Source organism: Cavia porcellus, unplaced genomic scaffold (assembly GCF_034190915.1).
Source record: "Cavia porcellus strain 051 isolate PalLab524CR breed Dunkin Hartley unplaced genomic scaffold, mCavPor4.1 scaffold_23, whole genome shotgun sequence".
NCBI classification, from domain to species: domain Eukaryota; kingdom Metazoa; phylum Chordata; class Mammalia; order Rodentia; family Caviidae; genus Cavia; species Cavia porcellus.
Genome location: NW_026947506.1, coordinates 12,980,134 through 13,000,281, shown reverse-complemented (window position 1 = coordinate 13,000,281; position 20,148 = coordinate 12,980,134). Strand labels below are relative to the sequence as shown.

The following is a 20,148-nucleotide window of genomic DNA, read 5'->3' as shown; positions in this document are numbered from 1 at the left end:
TTCTCTCCAGTGTGAATTCTTTCTTGTTGCTTACAAACTCCATGTGTGTTAAAAGGTTTTCCACATTGCTTACATACATATGGACTTTCTCCAGAGTGAATGGTTTCATGGTGATTAAAATATCCCCGTGTAGTAAAAGCTTTCCCACATTGCTAACACACATAGGTTTTCACTCCAGTGTGAATTCTTTCATGATTCTTACACTGTCTATGTGTGGTAAAAGCTTTCCCACATTGATCACATACATAGGGTTTCTCTCCAGTGTGAATTCTTTCATGTTCTTTACAACTTCCATGTTGGGTGAAACCTTTCCCACAATGCTTACATACATAGGGTATTTCTCCAGTGTGAATTCTTTCATGTATCTTACAATATGCACGTGAGGTAAAAGCTTTTCCACATTGCTTACATACATAGGGTTTCTCTGCAGTGTGAATTCTTTCATGTATCTTATAATATGCACGTGAGTTAAAAGCTTTTCCACACTGCTTACATACATACGGTTTCTCTCCAGTGTGAATTCTTTCATGTTGCTTACAGTGTCGAAGGTGGGTGAAACCTTTTCCACATTGCTTGCATACATAGGATTTCTCTCCAGTGTGAATACTTTCATGTTGTTTACACTCTCCACATGTGGTGAAAGCTTTGCCACATTGCTTACATACATAGGGTTTCTCTCCAGTGTGAATTCTTTCATGTTGCTTACAATTTCCAAGTTGGGTGAAACATTTTCCACATTGCTTACATACATAGGGTTTCTCTCCAATGTGAATTCTTTCATGTTTCTTACAATTTCCAAGTTGGGTGAAACCTTTTCCACATTGCTTACATACATAGGGTTTCTCTCCAGTATGAATTCTTTCATGTATTTGACATTTAATGTTACTGCTGAAAGCTTTCCCACATTTCTTACATATATATGATTTCTGCCCAGTGTGAAGATTTTCATGGATTACACAATAAGTACATGTGCTGAAAGCTTTCTCACAGTGCTTACATTTATAACGTTTTTCTCTGAAGTGAAGCCTTTCATGTACTTGACAATACGTATGTGTTGTAAAAGCTTTCCCACACTGCTTACAAATGTAGGGTCTCTCTCCTCTGTGAATTCTTTCATGTTTGTTACAAATTCCATGTGTGGTAAAACCTTTCCCACATTGTTTACATACATAGGGTTTCCCTCCACTGCAATATTTTTCATGGATCTGAACATTGTATTGTGTTTCTGTTTCTTTCACATTCACATTGCTTTCTGCAGTACAAAGAAATACTTCTTTACATTGATTCCAGGATGTATGTCCATAGGATTTCCCTAGCTTGTCATTTCTGTAAAGAAAAAAATCACATATAGGATTAATAACCGTATTACTAAGTTTTAGATGCAGAGTTGAACAAAGCTGTTTGCAGTCTCACTGTTGAATCCCCACTTCATATATTTCACTTTTGTATCTTGATTAACTATTTCTCTGAGCATCATATATAATCATTGACCTGTGATTTCTTACTGTTTATTTTCACAATGAAAGTAGTATTATTTCTAATTATTTTGTTTTGTTAAGTCTTTTCTTACATAAAATTTTAAAAAAAGAGCAAAATCACAGTGAAATGGGTCTCAGTGTTAATGACTGCATTAATGTCAAGTTCTGTTTTTAATGCCTGCTAAGAAATTCTGACAATGAAGCAACAGAATGCCTTGTAAGATATGTTGAAAACAACCATTCCCAAAAGACTGGTACACATTTGGAAATCTCAAAAGTTGTTTCCTTTTGAAATGCAGAATATTTAGCTTCACTTTGGGCATGGGTACATATGTGTATCACATGCAGATCATTGTGATATGTTCCCCCATCACCATCTCCCTTCCATCCTTAACTTGTAGTTCCCTTTTCCAAAGGGTAAGTCTTACCTTTCTCTGTCAACTGTCTTTCATTTCATTCCACAGTTTATATTTTGGTTTGTCATCGAAAAGAAACCCTTTGATGTTTTAGGTTTTATAGCTGAGCTATTTCACTGAATTCATGGGAGAAAGGCCGCCTGTTTATTGTGCCAAATGACATTATGTTATTTACTTTTTGACATTATATAACACATTTTTTTTCTTTTCCATGCTGGGAATGAACTACAGGTATTAGCATAAAATCTCTAGATTTTTTATTCATTTTAAGAGATTTTCACTGATCTTTAAACTGTGAAGGTTGAACTTGAGTTTGCCATTCTGCAAAATCTGATTCCTAGGGTGCTGGGTTTACAAGAATTCACAATCACACAGAGTCGATTAACATTTTCCTACTCCACAAATCCAGTGATAGATAGCTAAGCTGCTTCAAGCCTGATCTCTTATAAATGGATCTGCATTGTATATGAGTAAGCATGTATCAGTATTTTATATTGATTTTGAGTTTTTAAAAATATATCCAGAAGTATGAGGAAATCACCTCCTGGAGACCACTGCATACTGATATTCAGAATGAGTGCACTTAGCATTCCACCAGCCTACTAAGAATTTTAATCAAAATAGCTGATTCTCTGGAGCAAGACTTGGAAACATGAGCACTCAATTTTATTTCAAATTCTATTGCAAACTTAGCAACTATTAGATAATGAATATGTTGTATCCACATGCATATATGGGTAGAAAAACTGAAAGCAGAATGTCATAACTCAAAATATATGCCTTTCATACACATCTATATGCAATGTCATACATTTTCAAGATTTATTTCCCTTATTATACATACCCTAGGTTATACACCTTTGGAGAATATTATTGACATTAAACTGAATGGTGCCTCATTTCTTTGGCGGTCATTTTTCTGACTCACTAGTTACTCAGGAACATTCCGTTTCCTTGTGAGTGTGAATTACCTTAAGTATCTCCAGTGAATTTTGCATTCTTTCTCAGCTTCCTGGATATCCCCAAGTCCTCCTGAATTGTAGACATAGAAATACCAGGACTCATTAGAGTAATACATACAAATTAATAGATTTTGATTAGATTTATGATATAATGTGACCATGTATGAGATATTTTTCAAAATATTTTCACATTCTTTTTAATGAAACAGCACTGATGAGCAAAAACAACATTCTAATAGCATGAGTGACAAAAAGTTTCATCCTTACCTATCACAGTCATGTTCCTAAATGTTTCACCCATCACGTCTCTGTAGAGGTTCTTTTGGGATGGACTCAGCAAAGTCCACTCCTCACTGCTGAAGTTCACAGCCACATCCTCAAAGGTCACCACCTCCTGAAGGATTATACATATATTTCTCAAAAGAAGGTTGAGATGCCAGGTCTGGAATAACTTAAATTCTATCCTACAAATCTGAATCAAAAGCAAAGTGTGGTGGTACAAATCTATAATCCCAGCACTCAAAAGCTGATGCTGGATGGCTTCAGTAAGGTCAGGGCAATTCTACGCTCCATAGGGTGTTCAAATCTAGCTGATATACATGCAGAAACCTTGTTTCAATAAAACAAAACTAAACTAAACAATGAAACCAAACAAAATAGATGAATGGAGACTGATTTCTTCAAATCCATGTCTTTAAATCCATGTCTTGCTCATTAATTTTGTGTATATACACATTTTTGGAAACAGCAAATTTGATGCTTGATTGCAACTCACTGCTAATGTAACAGCCAAATATGAGCACTGATACTTGTACTGAGTCACTGCAACATTCCCTGTATACTGTGTCTAAAGCAGAGCTCACAGTGAGAAGACTGAAGGAATAGCATCCACAAAGCACAGAGGCAGATAAATATCTCAATTGACTGGGAAGCCAAGCAAGCACATGCCCTCTTTGGTAAGCCATAGTGGTCTGGCAGACTGTGGCCCTTCTAGGGGGAGAATGAGCAATAGCTGCTGAGATCCATGCCATGAAGGAACTTAGGACACTGGGAAGCCAAACAAGCACCTCTCTTCCCTGGTAAGCAGTGATGGTGTTGTAGACTGCAGCCCTTCTAGGGTGAGAACCAGCAGCACATCCTGATTTCCACACGATGTTGGAACTTAGGACACTGGGAAGCCAAGCAAGCACTGACCCTCCTTGGTAAGTGGTGGCTGTGTGGCAGACTGCAACCCTTCCAGGGGAAAACCAGCAGCAGCTCCTGAGATCTGTGCCATGTTGGAACTTAAGATGCTGTGAAATGAAACAACCTGCCTGCCTCCCTGCTAAGCAATAGTGAACCTACTGATGCACGGCCTATAATTAAACATCCCACTTCCCCTATTCCTCTTCTCCTGTCATCCCCGTTAGCAAATGGAAACCAGAAATCTGAGCATTTCCTGGGAAGTTGACCATATCAAATAAGGGGGACTTCCTTCTACTATCTCTTTGAAGGCAAATATTTTTACTACTGTTTTGCCCTATTCTGATTAATGGTACTAGTCTATTAAATATTCTGTTTTGATAAGATCTATGATGTTCAATAGTTCATCTCATTTTGATACACATGATTGAAAGAACAAATATTACAAAGATAATGAAATACACTGTGATATTTATTACTGTTATCCCTGAAACTTGCTGTGAAATTCTGTACCAACTTCATTGTAAGATCTTAGTTGGCCTTATTCTGTCTTGTTCTGTTGTATTTTATCACTTTCAAAATTAAAAAAAGGAAAAAAAATATCTGATCAATCACTTTGACAGACTACAGATGATGTCTCTTTGAATGTCATTTAGACCACGGAGTACTTTGTTCTTAATATACTTAAGCAGCATTTTGAAATATGAATTTGATTTCATAGAACAAAACATAAATAACATCAAATATGGTACATAAATAATAACTCAAATGTTAGTGGAAAAGAGCTGTATTTAAAAAAATGTATAAAAAATGAAACCAGGCAAAAGCTGCAAATTATACTGCAGTGTCTCTTTCCATTCAGATATAGGAAATATATCTTTGGGGGCTGGTGAAGGAGTTCTTCCTTGAATTTGGGGCTATCCTAAGTTACAGAGCTGTCTAAAATAGAGAAACCCTGACTCAGACACCCCACAGAGAAAGTAAAAGTTGAAAAAAGACTGCATAAGACAACTGTGGTTTGTTTTTAAAAATTATAGCCATACAATACAGCAAAATTCCAAAAATATTCAACACTTTCTGAGAAACAATGTGGATATCTTCCGTATTATACAGAAAACACTTTCATAGCTGGGTATTTAGCTCAGTGGCATAAACACCTGCCTGGAAAGCATAGGTCATGAATTCGATCCATGTATAAAAAAATTAGAATTTCAGCTTCATGACACTGGGGCATAATTAGAGATAATCAAAATTAGATCTCAAATATGGAACACAAAATTCATGGGTTGACAGGGAGGTGGGATACTGATTGTTGCCACACCTGGTGTTATTCACCTCAAGGAAGCAATCAGAGCCCAACTTTAACTTTATACCTACTTTAAGAACTACGTGACTTTCAGTAAATACCCTCTCTGTTGTATATTCTGCTATTGGCACCCTGAATCATACCAATCACTTCCACATCCTTTCCACACTCCTATGATCCATCCTAAGCAGAAAGGCCTTCATGCCTAACTTTTGATATCCCTGCAAAATTTCTATTTAGGGCTTCTCCTATACACCACTTAGTAAAGTCCATTGCAGAGCATTCCCATATTTAAACTGTCTATGACCAACCAAGCTAATAAATCAGCTCTTAGTTCAGGGATGACATGCCTATTCCTTTCCATGCAGAAGGATAACATGTGTATACATCCATGCAAATGCCTAAATTTAGGCATTTTTCAATAAGGGTTTAACAAGTAGCCCTTTCGGGAGTTTGCCCTTCACAAATTTTTACCCGGTCCTTGACAACACTTTGTTATTTGCTTCATTTTTCTCAGACTTCAACTCTATGGCTGTTCTCACAAACTTGGTCTGTGAGCAGGGGTGCGATCTGAGTAATTAATTATTATCTGAAATTGTTTTGCACTGTTCTGTATACAACACAAGACTTCACCAGGTGTTTGGGAAGCCTTTCTCCACTGAGGCACATCACTACACATCTCTGAATTCTCAGGGCATTTGCCACTACCTGTCATGAGGATGGAAATATGAGAACATACTATATATTTAGCCAATTACTATAAATAACAAAAAGCCCAAGGTTAAGTTGAACCATTGTGGCTATGAGGCTCTATATTACAGATATTCATAAACTTCAGACATTCTAGATCTGCAACTCAGAGGAAATAGAGGAGAAATCTAGCTCATTACTGCTTTACAAGCTACAAAAATCACTAGAGTCAGGGTCTTCCTAAGCTTCTTCCAATGCCTAATATGGTGAAGTTACCAGGTCAGCAGTGAATTTCAATGATACTCGAGGCTGCTGCTGTCATAGTGAAGCCAGGTTCTGGAGACCCCAAATCACTCTTGTCAACAGCAAGAGGCAAAAGAGACAGTGAGTGACCCATGGCCAGTGCTGGAGGACCTCAGGAGCTGAAGCTAACTAAATAACTGTGGCTGCAGACACTGGAATTATGGCTAAACACTTGTAGGTGGTTTCACACAATCCACCCTATTTCTGGGCTCCCATCCACAACCTCACCATTCCATGGCTCCAGAGACTCTCAGGCTCTTTGCTAAACAGGCCACAGGACATTGAAAGTACTAAATGACATCCAGCAAGCATTTTGCTACCAGTATTGTACTCAGAACAGGTAAATCATGCTGAGACACTGGAAGAGACAGAAGTCACAGCCAGCAATAGCCCACCTGATTGGACAGTTCATATACCCCGCCTCTTCATCACTGAATGACTCCTACTCTACTGCCCTCCTTTTGAGTCAAGAATAAAGAGGGAATGGTACCCCTCCCTGCAAGAGAGGATCCCAAATGACAGACTGTAGTGCAGAGACTTCTGGAGCTGCCATTCTTCTACAGTGGTGAACTCAGCTCCACAGATGGGTGTTTGTAGTGAAGAGCTTTACCTCAGGCTTGTTGTTTCCAAATCCATTTTATTTCAAGGAAAAAAAGAACAAATCAACTTAAATTAAATTTCAAAACATGTCAATCAGGGGGCAACACTGGTATATACATTGCACATTGTCATCCCCAGATCATTTACCCACAGCACAAGACATCTGTAATCAATTATCCAAACAATACTGTTACTGGCACCTGAGTTATTTAAATACTATTGGCAATGAGACAGGGCGAGGTCCTCCAAGGAGCCCATGCAGGAGGCCAGATACCTTGCAATTATGGGGAAGACTGACACCTCATGCTATGGGCCAAGGCTCAAGACAAATGATAAGCAAATTCATCCATATCTTAAGGATTGATATTCTAAACATCCATAGCACTCTGAGGAAGTCAGGAGTCACCATTGAAAGAAATGTATCCTTATCCTAAAGACTAACATTCTAAATAATTCCTACCTTCCTGATGAACTCAGGAGTTACCCTCCCAAACCCCTAAAGGAAGAGACACAGTTGCCTAAGAATGCCTGTTTTCTATGTGACTCCCTTCCCCCTTTGTTCCCAATTTAATTAACTTTACATGAACTTATAATCTTATTGGCTACCATAGCTCAGTCCCATCATATAACCATCTGCATCTTGAGTTCCTAGTTTTCCCCACCTTAAACTCATCTCACCACATAATTTTACTCTATAAAGGTCCCTAAAAGGACACTGTTTGGCAACCCACTCAGGACCCCTTCTCTCTCTCAGGCAGCTTTCTTACTCTCAATAAGTATATTCTTCTCTTACTCTCAGTTGTTCCTAAAATTCATTCGTTGTCTTTAGAGAACAGAAAACTCATATCGGACATAGTAGACTGGGAGATTCATTCCCCTATAGCAATATCAGTATAAACTTTTCTCTTTCTTTAAGTCATAGAAATCAGTAGTAGTTTGTATTCTACAATGTTGATCTCACTTTTCCAGGAATACTTGCATTGAAGGGCTTTATCCCTGCCTTTAAGTGCTGCTTCTTTTTCTGAAAGTGAGCTGATCTGTAGTTTTGGTTATGGTATCTACAATGCATTAAGGAAATGACTCAAAATATTTCTTATGAGAGGTTTACCACCAGCCATGGGGGACGACAGATATCAAACTTCTTTTGTTTTAATTTCTTCATTCAAACTGAAGGATATACTTGAAAGAGCTTTGTATTAGAAACAATTACAGGATGTCATGGTGGTAGTTCAAAGTGGAAGAAGGTGAAATCAGGGATGCTTAACCCATATTGCCACTTCCTCATTTTTCCTTGATTACAACTTCCTCTTTCTTTCCCAGGGGCCTAAAAAAATTCCCATCAGCTCCTTGCATGACACCAATGTCCCCTCCAAGCACCACATCCAGTCAAAAGTCACATATGCCCCATAACCCCATAATCAGTCAGAAAAAAAAAAAACCACACCCTTGATGGCTGTGGGCTCCTCTCCACATTCTTTAAATAAAAGTCCACTTTTACATTTCTTATATTCTGCCTCTCTATTGTGGTAATTTACCTCCTTAGTAACCTCCATAATCTAATCCACTTTAAACCTATCTCACCACATGATTTTTATTCTATTAAGTCCCTAGAAAAGACAGTCTTTGCTTGCTACTGGCTCAGAACCCTTCCTGTTTCACTCAGACAGAAGCTTTCAGATAGGATTTTTGGTATAATAAAGAAGAGAATATAAAGTCAAAATGACCTTTATTCTAAGACCATGGAGAGAATCCCTGACCACTGAGGGTCTGGCTTTTTCTTCTGGAAATGTGTGGGAACATACATATAGTTTTTCACTTCGGTGGTGCTACAGGCGGCATTGCTCATATGCACGTAGCTGATTGAGACTCTTTTCCCACCACAGGTAAGTTGCATAGGGGAAGAGAAAGTGACCTCAAGATAAAAGTCCCCTGGTTCCACAGCCCACTGCCAAAATATCCTATTTAGGGCAAAATACTTTCACTTTCTTTCTCTCAATATATATATATATTCTGCTCTTCACCTTTGTTGTTCCTAAAATACATTCTTCTCTTTTAGAGAACACAAACACATACCAGACATAGAAAGTCAGGAGTTTCATTCTACTATATCATGGTATGGCTGCCTGTATTTCTCACTATCTCTGCTGCCTGTAACTTTAAGAATTGTTTATCAGTTTCACTTGGAATAACTGTAGCAAACAAAATGTTCTTAATGGATATAGGGAAATGTATCATTAAATTGAAAAAATGATTATCACTGTTTTTCTACCTAGCACCATCTAACATTTTCAACTTTCAAGTATTTGGGAAAACAAAAAATAAATACAACTCAGAAAATAGCAATCCTATAGGGGACAGTATATCATTCACTGTAATTACCATGTTATCTGTAGGTATTTCATAGACCACAAAAGAAACATTGAGCCTATTAATTAGCACGTATCAGTTTCAATAAATGTGCCCATGGCACTGCATGATTGACAACTGTGAATTATTTTTTATGAGGGATTGAACTCATGACCTTGTGCTTTCCAGGCAGCTCCTTGTACCACTGAGTTCAATCCCCAGTACAAACAACTTTAGATACTAAATATGACTATTAGCAATGTTTAATTTGCCATTGAGATATTTAGTTATAAATTTTGTAAATCTACATTTTCACAAATGTAATTATTTTCTTTCCTTGCAGTTTAAATTACTTTTTTTTTTAGGTACCAGGGATCAAAGTTACAACCTAGCACTTTCCAGGCAGGTGTTTCTGGCTGCTGAGCTAAATGCCTGGCCTCTATTAATGAATATTTTTAAATGTATAAACAACACTTTATCCATTTCAATAGCGATGTGATATTAGCAAAGGAGGTCAAGGTAGACACAAATTGATATACAATCAGACAGGAATTAGAACCTCAGAGTCAATGTAAAAAACTAAATACAACAATACTGCTAGATGCACAGCTGAAGAAAGCCAGACCTGAAGGTGAAGATGCAGTGACCATGTGTACATGCCTCTTAAAGAGAAAAACAATAGCTTGAAATGTATCTCAGTTACCACCACCTCTTCCAGGAAGTCCTGATAGGGGTCAATTACCATACTCAATGACCAGAACAACTGGACTATGGTTCCTACAAAAGGCCTTTCCATATACCTTTTCTGGCTGACTTGTTCCCCTGCTGAATAATATTAGATAAGCAGCTATAAGCTTATAGGTTGAATGTAGTTTGAGACCCACACTGTACCCACATTGTGACTTTCCTTTATAAATGACCTCTGACAATAGGTCTGTGACCAAAACACTAAAGACCAATCCTGAAAATCCAGGGCTATTCTCTCTTTTTCTCCAAGAAATCTTTTGGAACTTCTTTTGGTTTGTGACTTCATTCCTCAATGTTGTGACCCAACAAACATGGTGCATTTGACATCAAACAGGGCAGGATTATATTTCTCCTATTTCAATTTGAATATGAACTGTCTGCTAAAGGCTATGTTGCAAAGCCTGGATTTCAAACTCCTTGTTTGCTGTGAGTTTAACATTTTCATGAGCTTTTAGGAGTCCTCATTCTAGTGAATTGCAGATGTCTTGCAGGAAGGAGGTCACTGTTGTGCTTTAGCACAAATGGTGCCATTCCTAAGTCTGTTTTGGTCACTGCCTCTTGGACTCCACTACATGGCCTTCTTTCCTCTGCAGCATCATTCAATAATTCCCATTTTAGATAAGTCAACTTTCATTCAACTCTATTATTGTTTTTTTAAAATGGTCATTCTCTCTCCATGTTTTTTTTTTTATTTTAGTTTTTTGATTTAAAGACATAGTCTCACTTTGGCGTTCTGACTAGCTTTGCACTCACTGTGTAGGTTAGGCTGTCACTGAATACATAGCCATTCTCTTGTTTCAGCTTCTTCATTGCTGGGAAAAAGAGGTGGGCATTATAACACATGGTGTTTTGTCTTTTTTCTCCTCTTCCTTTCACAATTATTCTTTCATTTCAGTGGCACTGGCATTTAATCCTGGTGTTTGCTTGTGTCAGTAAAGGTTTCTGCAGCGTGAGTTTAGTTTGTGAACAACAATATAGGAATCCAAGCAACCCAATTGAAAAATGTGGAATTTCATTAGCTGGTCTCATGACCACTTGTATACAGAAACACCACCACCATTTCAGGATCAAAATAAGAGGCTCTGAACTGGAAAGTTACGGATGTTTAAAAGATAGAATCATAAAAAGATCCTGTTGGAAATCATTTAGCTAGAATGTTATAGTGATTTTTGGATGAAAACTGTATTCTGCTTCTTTTGTTGAGCAGGTTAATCTTTTTCTTTGGGTACAGTTCATTTTGCTTTTCTCCTGGGACTTCTACCCTGAGTGATTTTGCATTTTTCTGGGTGAAGTACATGGCACTAGTTAAATGTAAAGCTCAAGATGGCATCTATTATGCCAAGCTACAACACGGCTAAGTTACAAGCCTCAATATTTTCTAGGCTAAAAAAAACACATCTATAATCCAGCACTCAATAGGCTGAGACAGGAGTGCTGCTTTGAGGTTAGGGCAATTCTGCACTCCATAAGGTTTCAAATCTAGTTGATATACACAGAGAAAACCTGTCTCAATAAAACAAAACTAAACTAAACAAATAAAACCAAACAAAACAGCTAAATGGAGACTAATTTCTTCAACTCTTAATTTGATGTCTTGGGGATTAATTTTGTGTATAAGCACATTTTTTGAGACAGCAAATTTGATGCTAGATTGCAACTCACTGCTAATGTAACAGCCAAATAGGAGCACTGATTCTTACGCTGATTCATTTTAAGAGTCCCTGTGCACTGTCTCTAAAGCAGAGCTCACAGTGGAAGCCTGCAGGACCAGCATCCATAAAGCACAATGGCTGACAAATATCTCATCAATCACTTTGATATACTACCAATCATATCTCTTCAAATCTCATTTAGCCCACTGAGTACTTTGTTCTTAATATACTTAAGCAGCATTTTGAAATATGAATTTGATTTCATAGAACAAAACATAAATAACATCAAATATGGTACATAAACAATAACTCAAATGTTCATGGAATACTGCTGTATGTAAAAAATGTATAAACAATGAATCCAGGTGCAAGCTTCAAATTATAGCTCAGTGTTACTAAGTGATCACTTTCCATTCAGATACAAGAAATATATTTTTGGAAGCTGATGCAGGAGAACTGCCTTGAATTTGGGGCTAGACTAAGTTAAAGAACTGTCTGAAATAGAGAAACCCTGACTGAGACACCCCACAGACAATGTGAAACTTGAAAAATGACTGCAAAAGACATCTTTGGTTTGCTTTAAAAATTATAGCCATAGAATATAGAAAAATTCCACAATATTCAACACATTCTGAGGAACAATGTTGATATCATCCATAGTATACAGAAAACCCTTTCAGACCTGGGTATTTAGCTCAGCAGCATGAACTCCTATCTGGCAAGTATGAGATCATGAGTTCAATCCCTCGTATAAAAAAATTCAAATTTCACCTTCATGACACTGGGTCATAATCATAGATAATCACAATTAGATCTCAAGTGAAGAACACAAAATTCACGCGTTGACAGGGATGTGGAACACTGAATATTACCAGGCCTGGTGTTATTCATCTCAAGGAAGAAATCATAAGCCCACTTTAAGTTCATGCTTACCCTAAGAACTACATGATTTTCAGTGAAGACCCTCTCTGTTGTATGTCCTGCTATTGGCACCTTGCATCATGCCAATCACTTCCACTTTCTTTCCATGCTCCCCTGATCCACCCTAAGCAGAAAACCCTTCATGCCTAACTGTTGATATCCCTGCACAATTTCAATTTAGGGCAACTCCTTTACACCACTTAGTAAAGTCCATTGCAGAGCATTTCCATATCTAAACAATGTATATGATCAATCAAACTAATCAATGAGCTGTTAATTCAGAGATGACACCTTATTCCTTTCCATTCAGAAGGATATCACATGTATATGTTCATGCAAATGAGTAAATTTAGGCATTTTTCAATTAGGTTTTAACAGGCAGATCTTTCTGGAATTTTTCCTTAGTAAGCACACTTTACCGTGCCCCTGATAATGCTTTTATAACTGCTTCATTTTTCTCTGAATTCAAACCTCTATGGCTGTTCTCACAAACATAGTCTATGAGCAGGTGTGTCCCATAAAGTATGTTCAGAAATTCTTTGCATTATTTCTGTATAATACATAAGAGTTCACCAGGTGTTTGGGAAGACTTCCTCCACTGAGGCACATCACTACACATCTCTGAATTCTCATGACCTTTGCCAACACCTTCCATGAGGATGGAAATGCAAGAATATATTATAAATTTAAGCGATCACTATAAATACAAAAAAGCACAAGTTTAAGGAGAGCCGTTGTGTACATGTGTCACTGCATTACAGACGTTTATAAACTTTAGAACCTCAAGATTGCTGCTTCCTGGAATGAGAGCAGAGACCAAGCTCAGTACTGCTGCTCCAGTTACAAATGCATCAGAGTCAGGGTCTTCCCAAGCTCTTTCCTTTGCCCCTTATGGTGGAGGTTCCAGGGCAGTACAGAATATCAAAGATGATAGTCCAGTCTGTTGCTGTCATAGTTAATTTTGGGTTCTGGGGACACAGAATCATCCTTGCTCCCAGCAGGAGAAAAAAGGGAGCATGGAGGACCCAAGGCCAATGCTAGAAAACCTCAGGAGCTGAAACTAACAAGATACGATGTGAGTCTACAGACACCAGAACTGCTTCTAATCACTTGTAACTGGTTTCTCCCAATTCCACCCTATTTCTGGGCTCCCATCCAAAGCCTCACCATTCCGTGGCTCAAGGGTCTCCCAGGTTCCATGCTAATCAAGCCACAGGACATCGAAACCAGTAAATCAGATCCAGCAAGCCTTTTGCTCCCAGTTTTGTGCTTCAAACAGGTAAATAATGCCTAGACAAAGAAAGAAACCCAAGAGACGGATTGCCTGATTGGACATTTCATATAGCCCGCCTCTTCATCACTGATTGACTGCTGCTCTACTGCCCTCCTTCTGAGTCAAAAATAAACAGGAAGGGAACTCCTTCCTGCAAGAGAGGATCCCAAATGATATAATTTAGTCAGAGACTTCTGTATCTGGCTGTCTTCTACAGTGTTGTTCTCACCTACACAGAGGAATATGTGTACCAAAGTGCTTTACCTCAGGCTTTTCATTTCCAAATCTATTTGATTTCAAGGATAAAAAGAAAAAATAAATTAAAACTAAATTTAAAAATATGTGAATCAGGGGTCAACACTGGTATATACTTTGCACAGTGATCCACAGATCATTCACCTAGACCACAAGAAATCTGTATTCAATTTTCCTAAAAAGGCTATTATGTGGAGGTGAGTTAGTTAAATACTATTAGCAGTGAGACAGGGCTAGTCCTCCAAGGAGCCCATGCAGAAACTCAGATACCTTGCAATTGTTGATAAGATGGACAACTCCTGCTATGGGCCAAGCCTCAAGACAGAAGATCAACAAATTCATCCATATTCTAAGGACTGATATTCTAAATAGTTCCCTAGCACTCTGAGGAAGTCAGGAGTCACCATTCAAATAAATGTCTCCATATTCTCAAGACTGATATTCTAAATAGTTCCTATCAGGAGTCACCCTCTCAACCTCTTAAGGGAAGATTCACTGCTGCTTAAGAATACCTGCTTTCTGTGTGACTCCCTTCCCCATTTGTTCCCAATTTAATCAACTTTACCTGAACTATTTATCTTATTGGCAACCATAGCTGTCTCACCCATCTGCATTATGAGTTCCCATTTTTCCTCAACTTAAATCATCTCACCACATGATTTTACTCTATAAAAGTCCTTGGAAAAGATAGTCTTTGCCAACTCACTCAGGAAGCATTCTCTTTCTCAAACAGATTTCTATCTCCCAATAAGTATATTATCTTGACTTCTGTCATTCCTAAAATTCATTTTTTTTTACTTCAGAGTACACAAACTCATACCAGACATAGTGGACTGTGAGTTTCATTCCCCGATAGCAATACCAGTATAAATTTTTCTCTTTTTTGAAGTCAGAGAAATCAGTAGATGATTGTATTCTTAAATGTTGATCTCAACTTTTAAGGGACACTTACACTGAAGGGCTTTATCCCTGCTTTTAAGTGCCGCTTCTGTATTCTGAAAGTGAACTGATCTGTAGTTTTCTTTATGCTATCTACAATGCATTAAGGAAATGACTAAAAACTTTTCTTGTGAATTGTTTTCCACTAACCTTGGAAGAAGACGCATAGCAAAACTTCTTTATTTTCATTTCTTAATTCAAACTGAAGGATATACTTTAAAGAGTTTTGCCCTAGAATAAATTACAGGACATCATGGTTGTAGTTCATCAGGGTGAAAGGTCAAATCAGGGATGCTTACACTTATGGCTACTTCCTCTTTTCCCTGAATGCAGCTTCCTCATGCCTTTCCAAGGATCCCAAAAAAAATTCCAATCAGCTCCTTGCATGACATCAATGTCAGTGCCAGCACCACATACAGCCAAATTTCACATATACCCCATAAATCTATAATCAGTCAGATAAAAAGTCAAACCCTTCGTGGCTCTTGGTTCCCCTCCACATTCTTTAAATAGAAAAGACCATTTTATTTTTTTTTATTATCTGCTTCTCTATTGCACCACAAACCCTAAAAGTACTGATTGTTTTGTACGTATGAATCTAATTTACCTCTTCAGTTATTCACATGCTAAATGCCATGGGTATCTAATGGAAATTAAGGCAGTGGGCTGTTATGTCACTCTATCAGTGTCAATGGAGTAAGTTTAATCCTAAGATGAAAATAAATCTTCATATAAATTTCAAAACACAATGATGCATCAAAATACAGCCAAGGTTCTAAAGGCTTACAAACAGCTTTCAATAATATAATAAAAGCCTTCTAAAACGGACAAAATATGCAGTTTATCTAATGAACAATTGTTCAAGCAGTCAATAATGTAGAAATTTTTCTGAACAATTATAGGTTAACCTCTTTTATAAGGTACAAACTACTGCAATGTCAACATCTAGTTCTTGCTCAATAATACATGCAAAACAATTATTTTACATTTATAATGACTGATGTATACAATTTTAGATATTGCCAGGACTACAATCATTGAGAGTTGTATTAATCACTTAAAACTGCAGGAAAAGGAATAATTTTCAGACATTATTTAAGTATAGTCATGTTAATTTGACTCATGTTAACAGTGTAGGGCAATGCAACTCCTTATCTACTATATGCCAGGTATGAGTTTGTGTTCTCTAAATTTGAAGAATGAATTTTAGGAATGATATGTTATGGAATTTATTTATTGGGAGAAGGAAAGCTTCTGTCTGAGAGACAGAAAGGATCCTGAGTGGGTTGCCAAAGACTGTGTCTTTTTGAGGAATTTGTACAGAGTTAAATCATGAGGTTAGATGGGTCATAGAAGGGGGAAAATGGGGTTGTGAAAGTTGAGCATAAGACGGGGTAGAACCATAGTCAAACAATAAGGTTAATTGCTCAGGTAAAATTGTTAAATTGTGAGCAAATGGGAGAGCAAGTCACATAGTAAGTGGGCATATTTAAGAGCAGGGACACTTCCTGTAGGGGGTTGGGATGGTGACTCTAGAGTTCCTCAGGGTGATCAGAGAACTATTTGGACTGTTAGTCCTTAGCACTTTGTTGTATTTCCTTTGACATTTGTCTTGAAATTTGGCCCACAGCAGGAGGTGATTGTCTCTTACAATCCTGCAAGTAATCTGAAATTATTTTCTGGCTCCTTTCAGGGCTCAGCCCTGTTGTTACAGGCAGCTGAGTTAGTTAGAAATATATAGCCAGGAAGACTGGATCAGGTCCTAGAAGTGGCCAGCGCAGAAGCCCAGATAATTTGCAGCTATGGGGGAGACAGATACTTCCTGTTGTGGGCCAGGCCTCAGGACAAAATACCAAGCAAATGCATCCATATACTAAGAATTGATTTTGTAAATAGTTCCCTGTTACACTGCAGAATTCAAGAGTCACCCTCCCAAACCCATAGAGGAGAGTCACTGCTCTCTTAAAATGCCTGCTTTCTATGACCTCACTGCCCCATTTGTCTGTAGTGTAAATGATTTTATCTGAATTATTAATCTTATTGGCTAAGCATAGCTCTGTCACACATAATGCACATGTGCCTTGTGAGTTCCCAATTTTCCCCACCTTTAACCCATCTCACTCCTTGATTTTATTTTTTAAAGTTCCTAGAAGATACAGAGTCCTTGAAAACCCACTTATGACCTCTCCTGTTCTCTCAGACAGAAGCTTTCTGATAGGGTTTTCACTGTGGTAAAGGAAAAAATATAAAGTAAAAATGGCCTTTATTCTAAGAAGGTGGAGAGTACCTCATGACCACTGGACATCTGCCTTTTTCTGCTGGATACATGGTGAGGGGGTTAGTATCTACTTTTTGACTGGGGCGGTGCTTAAATGTGGCAATGCTGATGTGCCAGTAGCTAATTAGGACTCTTCCTAATACAGGTAAGTTGCATAGGGGAGGATTAAGGGACCTCAAGGTAAATGTCCCCTGGCCTGCTTCCCACTGCTGTACTATCCTATCTGGAGCAAAAATCTTTCACTTTTTCCCCCTCAATAGTTATATTCTGCTCTTCAACTCCATTGTTCCTAAAATTCACTTTGGAATTTGAGATCACAAAATACTACCAGACATAGTAGGTCAGGAGATTCATTCCATTATATCACTATGTAACTGCCTGTATTTGTAACTAACAGAGCTGCCTGTAACTTTAGGAATTATTTATTAATTGCAATTAGCATAATTGTAGCAAATAAATGTAGTTAATGGATGTAGTGAAATATCCGGTAAAATTTAAAAAAAAATATTTTCAGTTTCTCTACCTAGCATCAACAATCATTTTCACCTTTCAAGTATGTGGGGATGAAATAAAAGCAGCTGTCAGCAAATAATAATGGTATAGTGCACAGTGTATTATTCAATACAGTTACCATGTTATTTGTAGGTACTTTATAGATGACAAAAGAAACACTGAGCTTTTTAATGAACAACTATCAATTTCAATAATTGTCCTCACAGCACTACACAGTTGACCACTGTAGATTTTTCTTTGGTACCAGGGTTTGAATTCCTGACCTTGTGCTGCCAGGCAGGTGCTTTGACCACTGAGCTCAACCCAGTCCAACATCTTTAGATTCTAAATATGACTATTACCAATGTTTAACTTGCCACTGACTTAATAATTAAAAATCTTGTTAATCTACATCTTCACAAATCAAATTATTTTCGCTCATTGCAGTTTAAAACACTGTATTTTTAGGTACCGGGGATCAAACTCACAACCTAGCACTTGCCAGGCAAGTCCTTCTGCCTGCTGAGCTAAATCCCTGGCCCGTATTGAATAATATTTTATTACATGTATAAGCATCATGTTATCCATTCAAATAGTATTGTGATTTTACTACAGGAGGTCAAAGTAGAGAGAAACTGATATACAGTCACAGAGGAACTGGAACTTCAAAGGAGTCAACATAAAAACTAAACACAACAATCCCTGCTAGAGGCTCAGCTGAAGAAAGCCAGACCTAAAGGTGAAGATACAGTGACCATGTCTACATGCCTCCTGGAGAGAAAAACAATAGCTTGAAATGCACTACAGTTACCACCACCCACTCCAGGAAGTTCAATTAGGCATCAATTACCATATTCAATGACCAGAACAACTGGACTATTGTTAAACAAAATGCCTTGGCCCTTTCTGCATTCCTTTTCTGGGTGACACCTTCCATTGTTGAATAATATTAGTTAAGCCACTACAAGCTTATAGGTTGATTGTAGTTTGAGACCCACACTGTACCCACATTGTGACTTTGTGTATAAATAAAGGACCCCTGACAATAAGTCTGTGATTTAAACACTGAAGAGCACTCCTGAAAATCCAGGGCTATTCTTCTCTCTTTTTTCCCAGAAAACTTTTTGAACATCTTTTGGTTTGTGACTTGATTTCCCAATGTTGTGAGCCAGCCAACTTGGGACTTTTGCTCTCAAACAAGGCAGGATTATATTTGTCATATTTCAGTTTTGAATATCAAACATCTGCTAAAGGCCATGTTGCAAAGCCTTTGTGTGAAACTACTTGCTTGCTCTGAGTTTAAGATTTCCATGAGCTTTTGGACCTCTTCATTCTAGCAAATTGCAGATATACTGTGGTCACTGTTGTGCTGTAGCAGAATAGGTACCATTCCTAACTGTATTTGTCACAGCTGCTGGGATGCCACTACAAGGCCAGCTTTCCTCGCAACATCATTCCATAATTCCCAATTTGGCTCAGCTTTCATTCAGCTTTATTATTTTTGTTTTCCTTTAATAGCCTTTTTCTCTCCCTTGGTTTTTTACTTCTTTCATTTTTATTTTTTGTTTTTAAAGACATAGTCTCACTTTGTTGTTCTGGCCAGCCTTTAACTCACAGTGTAGGTTAGACTGTCCTTTTATACATGGCCATTCTCCTGGTTCAGCCTCTTTAGTGCTGTGGAAAAGAGGTGGGTATCATAACACATTGTGTTTGTCATTTTCTTCCCTCCTTTTCACTATTATTCTTTCATTTCAAGGGCACTGACATTTAATTCAGATGTTTTCTTGTGTCAGTAAATCTTTCTGCATCTTGAGGTGAGTTTGTGAAAAACAGTATAGGAATCCAAACATCCAAAGTATTAATTTGGAATTTAAATATCTGAGCTCAGAACCACTTGTATACAGAACCCCTTCCCCATTTCAGAATCTAAACAAATATCCCTGAACTTGAAAGTTAGGCATTTTTAAAAGAGAGAATCACAAAAGCCATCCTTCTTACAAAGCTAGAATCTTAAATTAATTTTTGGTTGACACCTGTATCCTGCTTCTGTTTTTAGCAGGTTACTTTTTTTTCTTGGGTACAGCTCATTTTGCTTTTCTCATGGAACTTATACCTTGAGTGATTTTTCATTTTCCTGGTTAAAATATAGGGCACTAAATAAATGCAGGGTGCAAGTTAGCATCTGTTATGCCAAGCAACAATACAGCTCAGGTACAGTGCCAAGCCTCAATATTTTCTAGGGTTAAAAGCACATAAGGTTTGAATATTTCACTATTTGTGATGTTCATCCTTATAATGAAGTGTGATC

At 37.7% G+C, this 20,148-nt stretch overlaps 1 protein-coding gene across 1 annotated transcript in view; it reads right to left on the bottom strand.

Annotated features, from left to right (window-relative positions):
- Positions 1–389: 389 nt before the first annotated feature.
- Positions 390–20,148, bottom strand: part of LOC134472258 (zinc finger protein 791-like) — a gene marked incomplete at its 3' end in the record, with an annotated part of 55,259 nt that continues 35,500 nt past the window's right edge. The window contains exon 3 of the mRNA XM_063233531.1: positions 390–908. Within this exon, the coding sequence (XP_063089601.1) occupies positions 390–908 (519 nt within the window). The remainder of the gene's footprint in view (positions 909–20,148) is intronic.